We start from the raw sequence: 23,412 nt of genomic DNA, 5'->3' as shown, positions 1-23,412 counted from the left end.
CATCATAACATCCAAGTTCAACTCTTAAAATATCTAATTTCTCCTTAAAACTACGTACATTTAGATGGACTATCCTTAAAGCATTTGTGCATTTAGGTCCTGGATTAGGATGAATATCTCCACAGCACAGTAACAAAAGTGAAATCATTATGGAAACACAACTGCCATACAGACAACGAAATTTGAATAGATGTTGATAAAGAGCAAATTTACCAGAGTGTTTAGAATGAAGTGCTGCAGCAAATGTACCCACTGCCTGTCTATACTGTGATATTTCAACCGACATCGAAAATTAGAAACTGGTGACAAATATAGTAGACAGTGGGTCTTGAGGATGCAAAACTGCATAGGCACACACCAACATCATAACTTAATGATATAATACGTAAACAAAACAAGGGCATTCTTTTCTTGTCACATTCATAACAGAAATAATCAAACAAACAGAAGAGGAAAGGGTAAAAAAGGAAAGACAAAAACATTTGTCTAGTTAGTGAAAGGAAAATTCGAGAAAATTTCATATATATAATGTTTTCAAATTGCCTATAAATGAAAGTGATATCAATTGCCCAAAATATCTACATCAAAACATAGTTAACAGTAGTGGGAATATTTGTATCCGTGTCGACGCATGTGCATGTGCGAGAGAACACGATGTGGGCGCTTAGCACGAGAATGTGTGCGTGCGTGTGTGTGTGTTAAGGATGCATGTTCAGGGCACAACCAAGACGGACTGGATACCTGTGCGATAAGATGCATGGTGTTGTGAAACAACGTGAGTACTGCTGTTTGTTACATATCCTATTCTATAAAGACAATACTTTACCACAGACGGAAATAAAAAGGGTACTATAAGAAATGTATAATAATGATTTGTATTGTACAGTAGTTGAGTCAAGTGTTAATTGACACAAATAGCTTATTGTGCACATTGTAGAAATGCAAACTATCATAAATGTATTGAACGTATCACGATCACTCATGAGTATGTTTTTCAGATCATGGTGACCTCTTATGTCGTAATTATCAGATCAAAACATAGCGTCCATGCGCTTTAAAAATGAAGCCGTAAACGTGTCAATTTCATTTAAGTGAGTGTTTAACGGGTTGCGAATTAAACACACACACACACACATACACATAAACATATATATATATATATACACACACACATACACCCGTGAGCATACACACACAAACATATATACATGTATATACATAAACATACATACAAATACATACACATACACACATGCATACATATATATGCATAGAAAGAGAGAGTTAACCTTTGATCATATTCATATGAATTACCCCAAATATCTATATCATATCATAGTTAACAGTAATGAGTTTGTATCCATGTCGACTCATGTCCATTGCAAGAGACCACGATGTGGGCGCTTAGCACGAGAATGTGTGTGTTAAGGATGCATGTTCGGGGCACGACCAAGACGGACTGGATACCTGTGCTATTAGATGCATTGTGTTGTGAAACAACGTGAGTACTGGTTGTACTGTTGTTTGTTACATATCCTATTCTATATAGACATATTTAATGCTTTACCATAGACGGAAATAAAAAGGGTAATGTACAAATGTATAATAATGATTTGGATAATACAGTAGTTGAGTCAAGTGTTAATTGGCACAGATAGCTTATTGAGCACATCGTAGGAATGCAAAATGCTATAAATGTATTGAACGTAGCACGATCACTCATGAGTATGTTATTCGACAACGCTGATACACATGTATTCTTAAAAACACCCGTGACCATCAGATCATGGTGACCTCTCGTAACATAGTTATCAAATAAAAATAAAAACTGTAGCGTCTTTAAAATGGAATCATAATACTGCTAATTTCATTTAGGCGAATATTTAACGGGTTATGACCTCAAAAGAATCTACAATAACCAGTAATTATAATCAAAACATACCGTCCATGAGTTTAGAGCGTAAAAAACCCCCACAAAAATAAATACAAATAAATAAATTAAAGCATCACCTGATTGTAGCCCAACATTTGCCAGGTTAAGAACCCAAAGAGAGTACAACACATGATTGTGAAGCTTCAAAGAAATACCATGCGGCTGACACTGCAAATATAATTACAATACCAGTACTATCAGTGATGGGTTGACATAGCATTAGAAATAACAAACAAAACAAACAAAAAACAGACAATCATAATGTCATAATAATTCACAACTCAACTTTTGAGGATGCAATGTTAGTCCATAGAAAGTCATAGATCAATATTATAGTCTTTTTCTTTCCTGGTGCCTCCTTAAACGCAGGATTTGATAGACGCTTACTTTTGTGCTGTTATTTGAAACCTTTCATCTCGGTGCTCCTCGTGAATACTGGACAATCACACACAACACTGATCACATTCCTCTTTCCATGGGCAAGTGATATTGTACCATGTGAACACTGACACATAACATTGTGTATTGACACTTTAACACCAATTGTAATTTGACACCTCCACCGTTGGTAACATTCCAACTTGGTATTATATAGTGTGCTACAAACATGCCAATGTGCATGTCACATTATGTAGTTCAAGTGTCATTTTTATAATATATATTAGCAATAGCCAATATGTTCTATCTAAGAGTGAACAATTGAAACATGATGAAAAGATAGTTTGTCATTGTGTTTACAGTTAGTGTGAGAAGAAACATTTTCATTTGGAGTTAGTGAGAGTCCTGGCTCAGCGAAATTACCATTGTCAGTCTAGTTTGATCATGGACTTCTTGTAAATGGGTCTTTGTAGCGACCTTTTTGAGCTTTCCGTCCTTGAACTTCACCAGGATGACTCCCCCCGTTACCCAGGTGGATTCTATCTTCCCCTCCTTCACCAGGCTTCTGGCTTCTTTTGCTAGCAGAGCTCTGGTTTTGGTGAGGTCTTCATTAATGAAGATTTTACTGACAGATCGTTGTTTGGTCTTCAGCTTAGACCTACTTGCAAGAAGGTTACGTTTGCTCACATTGCTGACAAACATAACGATGATCGGTCTTGGATGGGACTGGGGCGATGGAGGAAACCTTGGCACTCGATGACTGATATCGATGTCTGTCGGGGACAGGTCAACACCGATAGATTTTGCAATATTAAGAACCATCTCATCTGTGTTCTCATCAGCTACCTCTGGGACACCAGTAATTCTGACGTTATTGCGCCTTGATTATTGTTCCATCCTGTCAACTTTGTCATTTAAAGTTTCTATGAGTTCATCTTTTTCATCTACTTTGACTTTAAGCTCTGTAACCTGCATTTCGAGCTGTTTATTTTGTTCGAATAGTTGAGATATTTCCTCTCTGAAGGTGGGTTTAATAGCTTCGCCTACTGCTCTGCCGATAACAGAGAGTATCTCATTATTCTGCAGGGCTACAAGTAGCTGTTTTACGAGTTCACTAGTAGGGGATGACTCTTTAAATACTGCTTCTTCTCGGTACTCCATATCAGAGACAGACTCCGAGACACTAGCCTTAGTCGAAACTGACATAGTATTACACTGTCTCTTGGTTTCAAGTTCACTTTCAGGAGACGTAAATACTTCTTCTCTGTTTCGTTTAGATGTATTTGGTGTGTTTTCCATAAAGTCAACAGAGTAAACACGTGTGCTCGGAAAGTGGACAATATCAGTAATGGAGTTCAATCTATTTCACTGACATTTTCGAGCGAAACTAACATAGTGTTACACTGTCTCTTGGTTTCAAGTTCACTTTCGGGAGACGTAAATACTTCTTCTCTGTTTCATTTAGATGTATTTGGTGTGTTTTCCATAAAGTCAACAGAGTAAACACGTGTGCTCGGAAAGTGGACAATATCAGTAATTGAGTTCAATGATTTTCACTGACATTTTCAATCTATCAAATATCTATAAAGTCAATGACCATCCGTTCATGACAATTATATATACGATGTAGGTTGTATATATGCTCACGTTAGTGACATTTTCGGCTTGCAACCTCCTCTATTTTCTTCGAATATGTTGAAAAACTCACATAGGATTGTGAGAGCTGAGAGCAGCACGTCCAGCCATGATGACGTCACGATTGAACATGAGTATGGTGATCTACCTTTAGTTGTTAACGATCTATAGCCCACTTTGTATATTATATTGTCCCAAATAGTTATATAACTTCAAGTTAAAAGCTAGTCTTAACATCTCAAATTGTGATATTCTAGTTGTCCTACTGTCCTTTGTCGACAGATTTTATCCTCTAACTATTGTTAACGTACAGCCTGTTTTAGTCCCGATATGGTTGAAATAATTCTCACTCACTCACTAAATGATACATATATTTCCGTATATAACTGTAATATGTGGAATACCTCCAACTACCAACCATGACAATAAAAACATTATAATTAGGTTCATAAGCACGTACAATGCACATGTATGATTTAATTTGCAGTTTTTGTGTATCCAGTTCTTGTGTATTTTGTTCAGATTATATATGTATTAATAAAACAAAGGTTTTCTTGTTTACCAAACCAGATTCTTTGAGAATAAAAATATGTTTAAACCATACATACAATGTATATTTCCAACGTAGATCATATGGGCCTCGGGTTATAGTTATGTCCACACATTTTTGAATTTGGAAAATATTCTTTCGTGTTGTGTAATAATCATTACAGCACCAGCCACAGCTTGTCTGCATGCGATAGTTACATCGTTGCCTTTGTATATCAGATTCAGTCAAGTATCACAGTTGTGTGCTGGTGTCTGTGGAAAAGGTGAGTGGTTTAAGCAACTGACAGGTTGCTCTGTCGACTCTATTCTTTCGCTTTCCCCAATTCAGGATATTTAATTGGAATGATGCATTTTAGCATTTTTTCGTAACCTTTTTTTTTTATTTGTTGTTTTTTACAACTCCAAAGTTTAGAAACGGTGCCTGACATGACGACAAAGGTTTGTAAAATAAGCTTATAATCCCAAAAGTGATTTCAACATTTGGAAGATGGAATTTCGCTAAAGTTCAATTTGGACGATTTAATACTATAGCGTGTGCTGTGTAGTTTCATCTGATACTCACTATATATCCAATACATGTATATATCTTTCTGTAGCCTGCTCCTGTTATCAGGTACCCAGTGTATATCTTTCTGTAGCCTGCTCCTGTTATCACGTACCCAGCATATATCTAGCCCTAGCCTGCTCCAGCCATAAGCTAAACAGCTTTGTCAGCCTCTTGGGTCTACACACAGGGTTTGTCACGTCCTCCTGAGTCTGTGTTGTACACACGGGGGGAGGTTTGTCACAGTCTGTGTTGTACACGGGGGAGGTTTGCCACGTCTCCTGGATCTGTGTTGTACACACGGGGGAGGTTTGCCACGTATCCTGGATCTGTGTTGTACACACGGGGGAGGTTTGCCACGTATCCTGGATCTGTGTTGTACACACGGGGGAGGTTTGCCACGTATCCTGGAGTCTGTGTTGTACACACGGGGAGGTTTGTCACGTGTCCTGAGTCTGTGTTGTACACACAGGGGAGGTTTGTCTGTGTTGTCCTGAGGTTTGTCTGTGTTGTACACACACGGGGAGGTTTGTCACGTCTCCTGGTCTGTGTTGTACACACGGGGGAGGTTTGCCACGTATCCTGGATCTGTGTTGTACACACGGGGGAGGTTTGCCACGTATCCTGGATCTGTGTTGTACACACGGGGGAGGTTTGCCACGTATCCTGGATCTGTGTTGTACACACGGGGGAGGTTTGCCACGTATCCTGGATCTGTGTTGTACACACGGGGGAGGTTTGTCACGTATCCTGGGTCTGTGTTGTACACACGGGGAGGTTTGTCACGTATCCTGGATCTGTGTTGTACACACGGGGAGGTTTGTCACGTACCCTGGATCTGTGTTGTACACACGGGGGAGGTTGTCACGTACTCCTGGATCTGTGTTGTACACACGGGGAGGTTTGTCCTGGATCGTGTTGTACATCCTGGATGGATCTGTGTTACACACGGGGAGGTTTGTCACATCCTGGACTGTGGGGGGGAGGTTTGTCACGTATCCTGGATCTGTGTTGTACACACAGGGGAGGTTTGCCACGTATCCTGGATCTGTGTTGTACACACGGGGAGGTTTGTCACGTGTCCTGGATCTGTGTTGTACACACGGGGGAGGTTTGTCACGTCTCCTGGATCTGTGTTGTACACACGGGGAGGTTTGTCACGTCTCTGGAGTCTGTGTTGTACACACAGGGGAGGTCCTGGATCTGTGTTGTACACACGGGGGAGGTTTGTCACTGTGTTGTCCTGGGGAGGTCTGCGTTGGATCTGTGTTGTACACACGGGGGAGGTTTGCCACGTCTCCTGATCTGTGTTGGCCACACACGGGGGAGGTTTGTCACGTCCTGGGTCTGTGTTGAACATACCTCCTGGGTCTGTGTTGTATACTGAACCACAAAAGAAATGTCGCACCGATAGCGGTTTCTTAAAGCACGCACTTTAATTCGCTCTAATCAGCAATCAAAACGGAGGATTGAGTTCAAACTTGACCATTATGGTTAACACATGTTCGGGAATCACATTTAGAGTACACACAAACACAATCACCAAAAATGGTACCATTAAGATACCCCAAAGTCAGTATCGTGTACGGCCTCCATGGACATTGATGAAAGTCGTTGCATGGTCTGTACATGGAATGAATTAGCCGGTTGATGAAGGCCGTAGGCACTAGGGTCCATACTCTGCGAAATGCCTGATCGAGTCCAGCCGCAGTTGTCGGCCTTGGTTGGAGGTCATTCAGTCTTATTTGAATCTCGTCCCAAAGGTGTTCTATTGGACTTAAATCCGGGCTGAGTGCAGGCTATTGTAACGTTTGGATGCCATGTTGTCTTAGGAAGTCGACTGTTGCTCTTGGCAGTGTGGGCACGTGCGTTATCTTGCTGGAAGATGTGATTTTGTGACGTCCAAAATGTGGTGCAACGTGGGGTCTTATGACTTGGTCAATATAGCTATCAGCTGTCACGTCACTTCCTCATCCTGGACCAAGATTCTGGAACACCACGGTGTCAACTAACTGGTTCAGACTGATTGCACCCCACACTATGATGCTTGGACCACCCCACGAGTCTCTTTCAACAATACACTCATTGGAAAACAGTGCCCCACGCCTTCACCGTACTTTCACTCTGCCATCGACTGTCGAAACACAATGTCGACTTTCATGAGATGAAAACACAGTTCTCCATTGTCGATAACGCCAAGTTCGATGCTGAAAAATATAACCTCACTGGAACATATTTGCGTTATTTTAAATTACTAAAAGCTCTTCCAAAGGAATTTACAAACAAGTTGAAAAATGACCATACATATATATTTGATAAAGAAAGCAAAAGTGACATGTTGAAACGATTAATATCGTCAAAAGACAAAAGTTGATGTACCAAACATTATGTGGTAAGGTTAGAGCCACACTAGACAAAATTACAAATAGATGGGAATCCAAACCAGACATGCAATTCTCAACAGACTTTATGTCAAAATGTTTTTCTATTATCAACAACTGTTGCGTTGATAATAAGACAAGAAATGTTCAGTACAAAATTCTTCATCGCATTTTAACAACACAAACTTTCCTTCATAATATAGGGATATCTGACAGCAGTCACTGCTTTTTCTGCACTGAGGAACCAGAAACACTTGAACATGTTTTCTATGATTGCAGGAAAACTCAAAATTCTGATGAGACAGTTTCGAATATCGTTTGAAGAAACAACCAAGACGAAATTAAAAATATCAGAATCAATTATCTTACTTGGAGACCCCAATCAAAGCCTTCTGTTAAACCATTTTTATAACATTCTCAAAATGTATATTTATACGGGTAAAGATAAAGAAACAAATTTGCATTTCCAAGGTTTGATAAAAAATATCAAGCATATTTATAATATTGAAAAATATATTTACGGCCCTGCCAATACCACAGTAAAAAATATATGGTCAACATTGATGCCGACACTTACAGTGTAACACGCAGCCACCAACACGCCCCTTCCCCCGTCTTTCCCCCTCTCCTGTTTTCCTCTCCCTGTTTCCACACTTTCACTTCTAGTACTTATCCTATATCTGCCCTAATCTTTCAATATAGCATGTAAAGCAAATGCTGTACATTTCCGAGGATGTTACTTTCACATCCGTGGATAAGATCTTCATCGCTATGTGAAATGGATATATTTGTATGCACATAGTAGCAGTGTAACATCTCGCTATATATATGTACTTATGTATCGGATATGTAACATCTTTCCCTATGCTAATAAAAAAAGAAAAAAAAAGAAAAAAAGTTCGATGCTGAGTTGCCAATCACAGTCGGTGTGGGCGGTGATGAGCGGTGAGGACAGGACTACGATAGGCTCTGTGATAGCAGAGGTATCTTCCGCGCAAACGTCAACGCACTGTGTCGGCACTGATGGGTCTGTTGTGAGTCCCAATGGTCTGGCGTGCTGTTTCCGTCGCTCTGGGGAAGCGATCCTGCAGATGGTGGTGCACAATCTGTCGGTCTTGACGTTGTGATGTTACTGAAGGTCGCCCACTGCGTGGACGGTCTTGGATGCTGTTAGTGACCTGATACCACTCCTGCAGTCGGTACATTGTCCTAACATGGACATTAAAAGGATTGGCTACCCTCGGTGCAGTCGGGACACCTTGCAATCGTCCCAAGACTTGGTTCCTCTGATCCCTCGTAAGTCGTGGCACTGTGATTGTGTCGAAACAAAAATGATTTCAGGCGAGTTTGGGACTCTCTTTCATTGGTAGGGTTGTCACGACATGCACGTGCATTTTCATTTTCACGAATGTCATACGGAACCTTTACCATGTCTGCCTTTTTAGGTGCGTTTGGTCGACATGCCTTTTCATCAGAAAACACACTGATGTTGGTAATAACTGTCAATTTGGATTGAAAAACATGTTAACAAATCGGTACAGTCATAATTGAAACACCACCATTTAAGAACAAAATTTTGAAATTAGTTTTGAAAGGCGACGTTTCTTTTGTGGTTCAGTATATATGCAGCGGATGGTTGTCACGCCTCCTGGGTCTGTGCTGTCTATGCAGGGAAGGGTTGTCAGCCTCCTGGGTCTGTGCTGTATATGCAGGGGAGGGTTGTCACGCCTCCTGGGTCTGTGCTGTATATGCAGGGAAGGGTTGTCACGCCTCCTGGGTCTGTGCTGTCTATGCAGGGGAGGGTTGTCACGCCTCCTGGGTCTGTGCTGTCTATGCAGGGGAGGGTTGTCACGCCTCCTGGGTCTGTGCTGTATATGCAGGGAAGGGTTGTCACGCCTCCTGGGTCTGTGCTGTCTATACAGGGAAGGGTTGTCACGTCTCCTGGGTCTGTGCTGTATATGCAGGGCAGGGTTGTCACGCCTCCCGGGTCTGTGCTGTATATGCAGCGGATGATTGTCACGCCTCCTGGGTCTGTGCTGTCTATGCAGAGAAGGGTTGTCAGCCTCCTTGGTCTGTGCTGTATATGCAGGGGAGGGTTGTCACGCCTACTGGGTCTGTGCTGTCTATGCAGGGAAGGGTTGTCACGCCTCCTGGGTCTGTGCTGTATATGCAGGGAAGGGTTGTCACGCCTCCTGGGTCTGTGCTGTATATACAGGGCAGGGTTGTCACGCCTCCCGGGTCTGTGCTGTATATGCAGCGGATGGTTGTCACGCCTCCTGGGTCTGTGCTGTATATGCAGCGGATGGTTGTCACGCCTCCTTGGTCTGTGCTGTATATACAGGGAAGGGTTGTCACGTCTCCTGGGTCTGTGCTGTATATGCAGGGGAGGGTTGTCACGCCTCCTGGGTCTGTGCTGTATATGCAGGGGAGGGTTGTTACGCCTCCTGGGTCTGTGCTGTATATGCAGGGAAGGGTTGTCACGCCTCCTGGGTCTGTGCTGTCTATGCAGGGGAGGGTTGTCACGCCTCCTGGGTCTGTGTTGTATATGCAGGGAAGGGTTGTCACGCCTCCTGGGTCTGTGATGTATATGCAGGGGAGGGTTGTCACGCCTACTGGGTCTGTGCTGTATATGCAGGGGAGGGTTGTCACGCCTCCTGGGTCTGTGCTGTCTATGCAGGGAAGGGTTGTCACGCCTCCTGGGTCTGTGCTGTATATGCAGGGAAGGGTTGTCACGCCTCCTGGGTCTGTGCTGTATATGCAGGGAAGGGTTGTCACGCCTCCTGGGTCTGTGCTGTATATGCAGCGGATGGTTGTCACGCCTCCTGGGTCTGTGCTGTATATGCAGCGGATGGTTGTCACGCCTCCTGGGTCTGTGCTGTATATGCAGCGGATGGTTGTCACGCCTCCTGGGTCTCTGCTGTATATGCAGGGGAGGGTTGTCACGCCTCCTGGGTCTGTGCTGTATATGCAGGGGAGGGTTGTCACGCCTCCTGGGTCTGTGCTGTATATGCAGGGAAGGGTTGTCACGCCTCCTGGGTCTGTGATGTATATGCAGGGAGGGTTGTCACGCCTCCTGGGTCTGTGCTGTATATGCAGGGGAGGGTTGTCACGCCTCCTGGGTCACCACACACGTGTATGCCCATGTGTCCAGTGAACGTGGCTTAAACACGATCCGAAATCTCACTTCACCTGGCCTATGTGGCAGACATGAAACATTTAGACTCATGTAACATGGACTGTTCAATTACCGACATATTTTATTCATATACTTGGCGGAACCTGATACGTCCAATGGCCAGATGTGCCTCAGTTCCTGTTCATAGTTGCGTTTCATAGTTGTGTCAATATCCGCTGCACATAGTGTTGAATCTGATGTTAAAATGGCGTGTGTGTGGGCTTTTTGCAAGTGCTTAATCGGTAATTACCTGACTGAAATTTATTTTTGACATTTTTGTATTAGTTCGAGTGATACAAGTAATGAGGCAAATGCCTGATACATTGAAGTCTGTTTTAACTGTCTCGTTACAGATATACTGACATGCGAGGGCAATGGACAATCCTCCTGGTGCTCGGACTTATGTTTTGTGGGTTCCTGTTTCTCATTGATCGGGTAAGGAGCTGAAGATCTCCAGAATCCTAGGACCCCGTGCATACTCCCTCAGATAAAGGGGCGGTGGGGTAGCCTGGTGATTAAAGCATTCGCTTGTCACGCCGAAGACCCGGGCTCGATTCCCCATATGGGTACAATGTGTTAAGCCCATTTCTGGTGTTCCCCGCCTTGATATTGCTGGATTATTGTTGAAAGCGACATAGCACTAAACTCCCCCACTCTACCGATAAAACACCTCTGTCTGCAGTAACGTCACGTATACTGGTAACAGTGAAATCCTTTGGTTTCTATTCCGTCAGCGTGTGTTATTTACATTGCAACTACGGAGTAGTGCCAAAAGTATTCGGACACTTGACGTAATTTCCATAGACTTACATGCTAATTTAGTGTAGCATAAATAATTTTCGTGAATTTATTTTTGTAAGATCCAAGTAAAAGTTTGCACATTTAGGAGGAATCATCTGACCAACCATCACATAATATCTGTTTAATTTTCCGTTGCTTATTTATCGAACGGCAACAATTTCATCAACATATGTACAGTGCCGTGAACTCCTTTAATATGGCTGCCTATGGGATTGTGCATTGTGGAACCATACGAAAGTTGATAAAAGAGATGTCATTAGTTAAATAGTGGTCCGAAAATTGAACTGAAATTATGTGTTCAGAGCAGAGATGATTTCAAATTTGCCTGTCAATTTTTACAAAGGTCCATCCTAAACTCACTTCATGAAAGTGATTTATGCTACACTGAAATAACATGTACGTCTATGGAAATGACGTCAAGTGTCCGAATAATATTTGTATGGGTGGTAGTTGCAGTAAAACCCCGACCTTGACCTCGTCTTATCTTCCGGTTGTATGTAGACTCCTATCGTTAAAGATCCCTTTTGCGTCTAATGGTTATAGTATGACCTTGGTGAAGCTCGATCATTTCAAATCGCTATCACCAGGTAACTTCAGTGTCAGCTGGTTACCGCAAAACCTCATAATAATACCAAAATAACATCAAATCTGATGAAATATGTACAGGGACGGATCATGGTTTCTTGTGGACTGACTGACTGACGCCGATATTCCAGCAATATCACGGTGGGTTTCTTGTGTGAATCGATTCGGCGTGACGAGCGAACGCTGACCCCACCGCCCGGTGTCTTGTGGAAGATACAGGAATATTTGTGAGTGCAAACAACCAAGCATTAACAATTTCACAAAGACATTGAGAGTGAAGCTTAATATATTGATCTGCATGTGAGACTTCATAATATACAGAAATGATGTTGCACTCAAAACACTCAAGGCTGCAATTTCAACCAATATTCAGTTACCCTAAAACTTGGATGAACCAAGGTCCGTTTTGGCTGGAATTTGTTTTGTTTGTTTTTATGTTTTGTTTTTGTACGGGTTCATTTCGTGTTATGTGGTTTAGATTTTGAGTTGCTTTCTGTGCTGCCACAAGTCTTTGAACGTCCTGGTGTTATTTGGTGGGATTGTAGTGTTAGGTGTGAGTTTGTGCGCTGTGAACTCTGGGGCACAATCCTGAGTCGGTAGGGTATGCAGTGTATTAGGACTTGTTTGATATATTTTCCTCTTCGGGGAACGGAGGTAATATCACTGAAAACCTTCCATCCTTGATACTGAATATCATGAGTGAATATGTCCCAAATAAAACTGTAACAGTTAGAACCAAAGATCCGGTATTGATGAATAACGAAATCCGATCCTTAATAATGGAACGTAATCGTGTACATGAGATTGCTAAAAAGGAAACTGTCCTAATGATTGGACTAAGTTCAGATTGGACTAAGTTTAGTTACAAAATAATATCAACAGTTAGAAATGAAAACGTGGTTTTGATGCAAGAGTTGATAAATGTATAAATACCACTAATGGTACTAAAATGTGGTGGCGATTAGTTAAGAATTATATCCAAACAAATTCTATTTAATCATCCTTTCCATCAACTGTTTCCAATAACATAGTTAATAATAATAATAATAATGTGTCCATTTATATAGCGCCAAACTGCACACTAGGTATGCTCATAGCGCTAACAATCAAGGCACAGCACATTATTACCCCGGATAACCCAAACTGCTTGTTAGGCGCTAGAAGGTTATAGTCATATGACTTTTTACCACCGGGTACCGATTTTCCTGCTGGGTGAACAGAGACAATTTTGAACAAACTCACTTGCCTAAGATGAGACCACATGTGTCACATGTGCTTCGTTGTGGGGCAGGACTCAAGTCCTAGAAACTCTCAGGAGTCAAGCTGCCAAACACGGTCACCCATCCAAGGACTCTCCGAGCTCGACGCTGCTTAACTTCACCGATTTGTGGACTGAGCTTTGAGCACAGGACCACGCGCCACCACAATGAACAAGATATTGCTGCTATACTCAACTCGTTTTTCTCAGAACAATCTCAAGTTGCTGATCCTAACGCCAATCTGCCTGGGCCTAGATTTTCGAAGCTCTCTTAGCGCTAAGATAGTCGTAAGTGTCATACGTCAACTTACGACTATCTTAGCGCTAAGAGAGCTTCGAAACTCTAGGCCCTGATATCTAGCAGCGTGACGTCGATCATCCTATGTCATCTATCACAATAAGTATTGAAGATGCTCCCGATATGCGTCGAAAGCCACGGGGCCTGATGACACTGGAAACTTCGTACTGAATGAGTGAGTGAGTATGGTTTAAGCCGCTTTTAGCAATATTCCAGCAATGTCACGGCGGGGTACACCAGAAATGGGCTTCACACATTGTGCCTATGTGGGGAATCGAACCCGGGTCTTCGGCGTGACGAGCGAACACTTTAACCACTAGGCTATCCCACCGCCCCACACCGTAATGAAACTAACTCCAGTCGCTCTTACCCCGCTGTTTAACATCTCCGTAAATAAAACATTCCCTTCATATTGGAAACTAGCTTCGGTGATTCCGCTTCATCAGAAAGATGTTGAATACGACTGTTCAAACTACAGTCCAACCCGTGAAGGTCCGGGTTAGAATATTGATCTGCGCAATTGGGAACAGATGACATGTGTCAACCAAGTCAGCGAGCCTGACCACCCGATCCCGTTAGTCGCCTCTTACGACAAGCATGGGTGACTGAAGATTCATTCTAACCTGGACCTTCACGGGTGGAATTTATTAATGAATGGCGAAACTATAAAAGAAGTTGATACCATACACACTTAGGTATAACATTTCAAAGCGATTGGTCTTGGACAGTTCATATGGGTGACATGATGAAGGAAAGGTAGTCCAGTGATCAATAGTCCGAGAAGTTTGAAATACCGGTAATCTCGGAAAAAGCTAAAACTTTATATAAGTCTGGAAAATTTACATTTAGACGCTCTAAGAACTATATACGGTGTGGTTCGTGGTACCATTCACGATAACATATACAGGAAACCAATTACAGCACACTAAAAGAAAGACGATATTGCTCTAAACTCATAGCTTTCTATGAAATGTATCATCGTCTGACTTCTTATTACCTGAACGATCTTGTACCAGGTAAAGTATTTGAATAAAGCAACTATAATCTTCGAAACAGTACTTGCATTCAAACTATTAACTGTAGAACGCAAGGATATTCTCAACCATTTTTACCGAGTGCAATTATGTCCTGGAATGTATTGCCCGATTGCTGTTAACGCTATTTCCCTGAATCAATTTAAAACAATGATAAACCCAACAGAAACTCAGAATTACTTTGATTTAAATTTTGGGACTAGATTTTGCCAAATTATCCATAGTCGCCTCAAACTCAGCTGTAGCGATCTATACGCTGACAGATGCAATCGACGTAGACCGGAAACATCCAGGTGTTCACATGGTCATTACAACGAAGACGCTGTTCACTACGTTTCATTCTCAACTCATTACACCACGTGTCAGAACTATCAAATTTAAAAAGATTTTTATATTCAAACTCATTACACCAGGGCTTTCATACGATGTTATAACCTACTGTTTACGGCCACGATGCATTGAATAACTCAACTAATAGTAACATTCTCAACTCATTACACCAGTTTATTTTAAAAGTAATCGCTTTCAGTGATTATCGCCACTACATGTATACCCAATGTACCTCAAGTTTATATAATTGGACTTTCTGCTGCAGCCCATTTCGTTGCTTGGCATAACCAACACCATAAATATTCAATATTTAATCATATGTTAGATATAATGTATGATGTTCTCTCAATATTCTTTCTCAGTATTATTCTTTTGTTATTAAATTATTTCATTTATGAAGCCAGCTGATGGAATAATGTATTGGAGCGGCTTATAAATAAGCCACTAGGCTTGTTCGCCTATCCAGGTTTCATTTCTTGTGAAATGTGAATATGTTTAAACCATGTTCGGGCGTTTCTGTTTTGTTGCAGTCGGTGCACTTGTCTGTTTTGTTGCAGTCGGTGCACTTGTCTGTTTTGTTGCAGTCGGTGCACTTGTCTGTTTTGTTGCAGTCGGTGCACTTGTCTGTTTCGTTGCATTCGGTGCACTTGTCTTTTTAATGAAGCCCGTGCATTGTTTTGTGTGACCTGTTTTGTTGTTTTTGTGTGACCTGGTTGTAAGTTCATTATCCCTTGTCAATAATTTTTCGATTTATGGTAGATATTTATTCTTTGGAGTGGTTTTTGGAGTAGATACAATGTATTTTAGGTTACTTTGTCACTTTAGGAAGGTTTTTGTTTTGATAGGCTTTTGATTTCGCTGTAGATTATGATATGATTAGGTTATTTTTAGTAGTTTTTGTGTGGCTTGAGAGCGGAAGGTCGCGGGTTCGATCCCCGACCGCGTCATACCAAAAGACGTTAAAATATGGTACTTGTTGGTCCCTGCCTGGCGCTCGGCATTAATGGGTACAACAAGGACTGGCCGTCTCGGAGTCAGTATAATGTGTCTGAGTGGGGTATTCATACTTCACTGCGGCATGGTATCTCAGTGGGCTAGCACTATAAAACCAGCTTAAGTCTGGGCTAGTACAAGCAGCCGCACATACACATACACACGCATGCACGTCGTCATATGAGCGAAATATTCTCAAGCACGATGTTAAACCCAATTTCACCTCACCTCACCTCACCTTGGGCTTCTTGGCTGTTTTTCTCTCTTGGTTAGAAGTGGGTTTTGATAGCAAGCGCTTGGAGTTTGGGGCTTATGTCGTATTTATGAGTTGTTTCATTAAAGAACGAATACACAGTTGCTTTTTGTACTCTTTTAACCATTACAAATGAAAGACGTGTGGCTAGTCTTAAGCAGAACATCAAATTCATTCTAAACTTGTGGTTGATTAATACCGAGCGATTAAAAATTGCCAAAAGTCATCTGGACTTATTCGATAGATGTTTATGGTTAACTATTTCATCTTAATTATGAGGTGACTTCGCCTGGAAGTGTTTTCTGTGTGCCTGTGATAGTCTCAGGACTTTGTATTGTATTGAGTTGAGTTTATTATCTAGTGAGGCCCAGCATAGTCAACCACAGGCGCTCTCTCATTCATCCTCATGCCACGACTAAACACATCCTTTGTGTTGACTACTCACCTACAAAATGTGCTCACATCACCTGTATCAAACTTAACCTCTGATGACGTCATTTAAACTACACAGCATTTCCTTACGCTAACTGGCCCTATACTACCGGGACTTGTGGGAGAGTGAACGATCGCTCCAAACACTCCCCCACGGGTATTTGGCTGATGTACCAAATAAATAACAAAGCATGTATGTATTTCAGCTACAAAAGACGGAATCGAGGGACGGCCATGAGAGGTCTGCCAATGTTGATGAAATTGGCGATTCTCCACTCAAAATTATTCGCAAGCAAGGTCACGTAAGTGTACTAAAAATATATTACTATATGTATTATTGTTAATTGTTCAACAACTAGCCTCACAAAGCAATATATAGGATCATGTTTCCTCCGACCGTCACTAGTATTGGATTCCCAGACATCGTTAGACATGACAAAGACCTTTGATATGAAATGTCATATACTGGAGATCAGGGTACTGTATGTCTCTCTCTATAGGTTGAGGCATGGTCATTTAGATGCTCTTGAAATCAGATTCACCCCCTAACCATCTCACGTCATTCTCACTAAATTTCTTAACCTCCAACCTCCAACGTTGCCTTTTTAAAGGCTTTTCCTGTTCCATCCTGGTCAGTGATCAAAGGGTCCAGCAATCAACAGAAGCCAACAGATGGCGCCGTACGTTGATGCGTGAACCAACTCGTCAGTATCTGCAACAGTCACTGTTGTGTCGGGGCGGTGGGGTAGCCTTGTGGCTCGTCACGTCAAAGACCCGGGTTCACTTCCCAACATGGGTACAATATAGGGAAGCCAATTTCTAGTGTCCCTCGCCTTGATATTGCTGGAATATTGGTCCCTCCCTCCCTCCCTTCCCCATTCACAACAACAACAACAACAACAACAACAACAACAACAACAACAACCATTCTTTTAAAAGATCATCGTTACCCAGTACTCACCACGAGGAGCTTGCTCTTCACGAGGGCCAAAACAGTTAGAAAAATGGTCCCACAGCCACTTACAATATGATTAAACAGAGATGTAGAATAATGCATCCCCTGACAATAGATAGGAAGAGAGAACAAATACTGCAGAATATTGTCCGCCATGACGTCAGTCTATTATTGGTTGACTCATATGATAAGGCCCAATATGTTTTTCTTCACAATTTTGACTCGCGGGTAGCCTAGTAGTTAAAGCGTTTGCTCGTCACGCCGTAGACCAGGGTTCGATTCCCCACATGGGTACAATGTGTGAACCCCCTTTCTGGTGTCCCCAGTCGTGATATTGCTGGAATATTGCTGAAAGCGGCGTAAAACTAAACTCACTCACAGCTTTGACACACCATAGCTTTCTGACAGGGCAATCCATGTTCAATCTTACAGGGAACATATCTCAATATTCTAAATGCAACTTTTTTGGCTCTTGAGTGAGTGAGAGAGTTTAGTTTTACGCCGCACTCAGCAATATTCCAGCTATATGGCGGCGGTCTGTAAATAATTGAGTCTGGACCAGACTATCCAGTGATCAGCAGCATGATCAGCGCTCTGCGCTATTGGGAACCGATGACATGTGTCAACCAAGTCAACGAGCCTGACCACCCGATCCCGTTAGTCGCCTCTGACGACAAGCATGGGTTACTGAAGGTGCATTCTAACCCGGACCTTCACGGGTATTCCGGACCTTCACGGGTATTCCGGACCTTCACGGGTATTCCGGACCTTCACGGGTATTCCGGACCTTCACGGGTTTTTGGTACATTGAAGTATATGAGCAATGTTGCTAAGTTCAGGAATAAGTACTGGAGGTTAGGGCTGAGACGGATCCAAAGTTTCTACCCGGGTACCCCACCCCCTATTACCCTACCCTACCCGGATACCGATATGTTAATTCCTGACATCAAATTTGTAAGAAATGGCAACATGTTCTTCAGCTCGGAGGCTGAAATTTCGAGTTTGTCAATATCTTGACCATGTATTACATTCAAAACAGCTGACTGTATATAATGTCTAAATCTTCAACGACAATACAACATTTTAGTCATAAAAGAATAACATATTGCATTGTTTAATCTATTAGTCATCATAACGGGTCCGGGTACTGAGATGGATACCCGGGTCCAACTCATTACCCTCCCGTCCTGGGTATCCGGGTTACCCGTCCCAGCCCTACTGGAGGTCATCTAAGGTGTCAAGCGATGAAAGGGTGTTCATAAAGTAAAAATAAAACAAAGGGAGGTCACTCGAATCACGGTCACTAACTCGGCACTAACTAACATCAGACGGGTCATCGGTGAAATTGCTGCCGCTTACTATAATCATGCATCCATGATTGAGCACACACGGAGTGTTTTAGGATGGTTTAGAATGTAGAAGTGCTTACTTTAGCCAGTCTCCACGGCTGCATCTCGAAACTTAAGATTCGTCCCAACCGCAGTTTCCTCCCTTTGGCTGTGATGCTTAACATGGACGTAAAAGGTATCAGAAATTTTCTACTGCCAATCAGTTAGAATCAGAAATACATACTGTTTATGTATCTCTTCAAGTGTTGCTATACAATGTTAATTCTTAATTCAAATACACACTGGGGCAGTGGGGTAGCCTGGAGGTGAAAGCGTTCGCTCGTCACGCCGAAGACTGGGATTCGATTCCCCACATGCACAATGTGTGACGCCCATTGTGGTGTCCCCCGCCCTGATATTGCTGGAATATTGCTAAAAGCGGCGTAAAACTCACTCACTCAAATACACACTCGTGATAATCGCTAGTCCTTTGACTGTCAAACACCTTGTTCTGTTGTGTGTGGTTTTGACTCTTTTGTCAACGACTTTGTACTGTTCAAACTATTTTTGAACTGTAATTATTTAATTTTAGCACATTTGAAGGAAATTAAACTATATGATTTAGATCTAAAATCTACATGTCAGTATTTGTACTGTTTACTGGACTGAAGATATCATGATATTCGTCATCACTTGTATTGTATATTCAGGACATTACTTGATATTCTGTCCGCAAACAGCTGATGTGGCTTTAAGTGAGTGTGTGAGTGAGTTAATATTTCGATATTTAAAGCAACACTTACTCATTCACCTCCGAAAACATACTCTCGTGATAACCGCTAGATGACACACACACTGTGATGATCATACTTAAATATCAGCTTCTTGTCACAGTCCACTCAACACACAGAACTTAGTGCTGATTTTGCACACAAGATAGGAACCATGTCGTGTTTGATTACATTCATGTCTCGGACATGTTTAGGTTGTCCTTCCGTCTAAGGATGAGATTGAGAGAATGTCAGCCAAGGAAGCCTTTCGAACATATCACAGGTATGTCTACAAATCGTGAGATGCATGTTCTTAGTATTTTATAATGTGTTGTCTCTTAACCACCTATACCTAAACCCGTGAAGATCCGGAATAGAATTTGTCTTGGTAACCCATGCTTGTCGTAAGAGGCGACTAAAGGGATCGGGTGGTCAGGCTGGCTGACTTGCTTGACGCGAGTCATCGTATCCCCATTGTGTAGATCGATGCTCCTGCCGCTGATCACTGGATTGTCTGGTCCAGACTCCATTATTTACAGGCCGCCGCCATTAAGCTGGAATATTGCTGAGTGCGGCGTAAAACAAGAGACCCAAACCAAACAACTTATACCTAAACATGGCGAACACAACAAGAGACCAAACCAAACAACTTATACCTAAACAAGAGACCAAACCAAACAACTTATACCTAAACATGGCGAACACAACAAGAGACCAAACCAAACAACTTATACCTAAACATGGCGAACACAACAAGAGACCAAACCAAACAACTTATACCTAAACATGGCGAACACAACAAGAGACCAAACCAAACAACTTATACCTAAACATGGCGAACACAACAAGAGACCAAACCAATACCTAAACATGGCAACTTATACCTAAACATGGCGAACACAACAAGAGACCAAACCAAACAACTTATACCTAAACATGGCGAACACAACAAGAGACCAAACCAAACAACTTATACCTAAACATGGCGAACACAACAAGAGACCAAACCAAACAACTTATACCTAAACATGGCGAACACAACAAGAGACCAAACCAAACAACTTATAACCTAAACATGGCGAAACAAAACAAAGACCAAACCAACCTTATACCTAAACATGGCGAACACAACAAGAGACCAAACCAAACAACTTATACCTAAACATGGCGAACACAACAAGAGACCAAACCAAACAACTTATACCTAAACATGGCGAACACAACAAGAGACCAAACAAAACCAAACAACTTATACCTAAACATGGCGAACACAACAAGAGACCGAACCAAACAACTTATACCTAAACATGGCGAACACAACAAGAGACCAAACCAAACAACTTATACCTAAACATGGCGAACACAACAAGAGACCAAACAAACCAATACCTAAACATGGCGAACACAACAAGAGACCAAACAAAACCAAACAACTTATACCTAAACATGGCGAACACAACAAGAGACCAAACCAAACAACTTATACCTAAACATGGCGAACACAACAAGAGACCAAACCAAACAACTTATACCTAAACATGGCGAACACAACAAGAGACCAAACCAATACCTAAACATGGCGAACACAACAAGAGACCAAACAAAACCAAACAACTTATACCTAAACATGGCGAACACAACAAGAGACCAAACCAAACAACTTATACCTAAACATGGCGAACACAACAAGAGACCAAACCAAACAACTTATACCTAAACATGGCGAACACAACAAGAGACCAAACCAAACAACTTATACCTAAACATGGCGAACACAACAAGAGACCAAACCAAACAACTTATACCTAAACATGGCGAACACAACAAGAGACCAAACCAAACAACTTATACCTAAACATGGCGAACACAACAAGAGACCAAACACAACAAGAGACCAAACAACTTATACCTAAACATGGCGAACACAACAAGAGACCAAACCAAAACAACTTATACCTAAACATGGCGAACACAACAAGAGACCAAACCAAACAACTTATACCTAAACATGGCGAACACAACAAGAGACCAGACCAAACAACTTATACCTAAACATGGCAACACAACAAACACATGGACCAACAAGACCAAAACTTATACAAAACATGGCGAAACACAACAAGAGACCGAAACAACAACCAAACAACTTATACCTAAACATGGCGAACACAACAAGAGACCAAACCAAACCAACTTATACCTAAACATGGCGAACACAACAAGCGAACCTAAACATGGCGAGACCAAACCAAACAACTTATACCTAAACATGGCGAACACAACAAGAGACCAACCGAACCAAACAACTTATACCTAAACATGGCGAACACAACAAGAGACCAAACCAACAAACTTATACCTAAACATGGCGACACAAGAGACCAACTTATACAAACAACTTATACCACAACAAGAAAACCAAACAACTTATACCTAAACATGGCGAACACAACAAGAGACCGAAACCAAACATGGCAAACCAACTTTATACCTAAACATGGCGAACACAACAAGAGACCAAACCAACCAACTTATACCTAAACACATGGCGAACACAACAAGAGACCAAACCAAACAACTTATACCTAAACATGGCGAACACAACAAGAGACCAAACCAAACAACTTATACCTAAACATGGCGAACACAACAAGAGACCAAACCAAACAACTTATACCTAAACATGGCGAACACAACAAGAGACCAAACCAACCAACCTTATACCTAAACATGGCGAACACAACAAGAGACCAAACCAAACAACTTATACCTAAACATGGCAAACACAACAGAGACCAACCAAAACCAAACCAACTTATACCTAAACATGGCGAACACAACAAGAGACCAAACCAAACAACTTATACCTAAACATGGCGAACACAACAAGAGACCAAACCAATACCTAAACATGGCGAACACAACAAGAGACCAAACCAAACAACTAATACCTAAACATGGCGACCACAACAGAATGGGCAATGCACTCGTGAAGTATACGCGTGTAATCACCCTGACCCTGTTGCCATAGCTATTGAGTATTGGTATTGTCGAAATTAGTAATAACACACATACGTCAATGTATGTTCCTGTGATGTATATTAACAGTTGATTTATCCATTTTCATGTTACATATCCAGTTACCTTGACAACGTCGACACGATATGCCACCGGAAGCTGCGAATGGGGAGGATAGGTGACGGAGGATGGGAGATATGCGACGATAAGCAGTACCGTCCAGTAAAACCATGTATTGTGTACTCCTTTGGGTGAGCTGATCTCTGGCGACGATAAGCAGTACCGTCCAGTAAAACCTTGTATTTCTTTTCTAAGATGCCAAATTTAATACTTTCTAGGGATAATTAATCTAAGGCAGAAAACAAACGACGGTGTCGGTGACCTAAATTAAGAATCCTCGCACAGGGCTAACTGGCGCGTTGTTCTTTAGATGTGTCTGCCTCCCTACGTTAAGACAAACGTTACCAGAAAAATACAATGATAAACAGTTTGATGACGGTTTACGTTCGGATTCAATATCTTCTCTAAAATATTTTAATTAAATCTGTGATTGACGTAAACCATATGGGGCAATATGAACGTCGCATTTCTACTACCAACGTAAGTTTACATCAGTACATCCAGATGAAGCTGAGTAGTCAAGCGACATTCCACGATTGCATTGTGGGAATGTAAACATTGCGAACGTTACCGTGTCGCTTAAAACTTGTGAGTCGAATTGAGACATTTTAACCGTCGGAAAACATAAACGTAATGTTTCCA

The 23,412-nt window shown here is 41.9% G+C and overlaps 1 protein-coding gene across 1 annotated transcript in view; it reads left to right on the top strand.

Annotated features, from left to right (window-relative positions):
- Positions 1-722: 722 nt before the first annotated feature.
- The window catches only part of LOC124265065 (probable methyltransferase-like protein 24), a 29,993-nt gene continuing 7,303 nt past the window's right edge, over positions 723-23,412 (top strand). The window contains exons 1-5 of the mRNA XM_046699855.1: positions 723-775; positions 10,949-11,030; positions 16,786-16,881; positions 19,848-19,915; positions 22,773-22,901. Coding sequence (XP_046555811.1) covers positions 10,959-11,030; positions 16,786-16,881; positions 19,848-19,915; positions 22,773-22,901 — 365 coding nt within the window. The 5' untranslated portion in view covers positions 723-775; positions 10,949-10,958. The remainder of the gene's footprint in view (positions 776-10,948; positions 11,031-16,785; positions 16,882-19,847; positions 19,916-22,772; positions 22,902-23,412) is intronic.

Source organism: Haliotis rubra, unplaced genomic scaffold, assembly GCF_003918875.1.
Source record: "Haliotis rubra isolate DU_JTF1 unplaced genomic scaffold, ASM391887v1 Scf96, whole genome shotgun sequence".
Taxonomy (NCBI): Eukaryota; Metazoa; Mollusca; class Gastropoda; order Lepetellida; family Haliotidae; genus Haliotis; species Haliotis rubra.
Note: the sequence above shows the minus strand (reverse complement) of the source record. Positions and strands in the feature narration are given on the sequence as shown.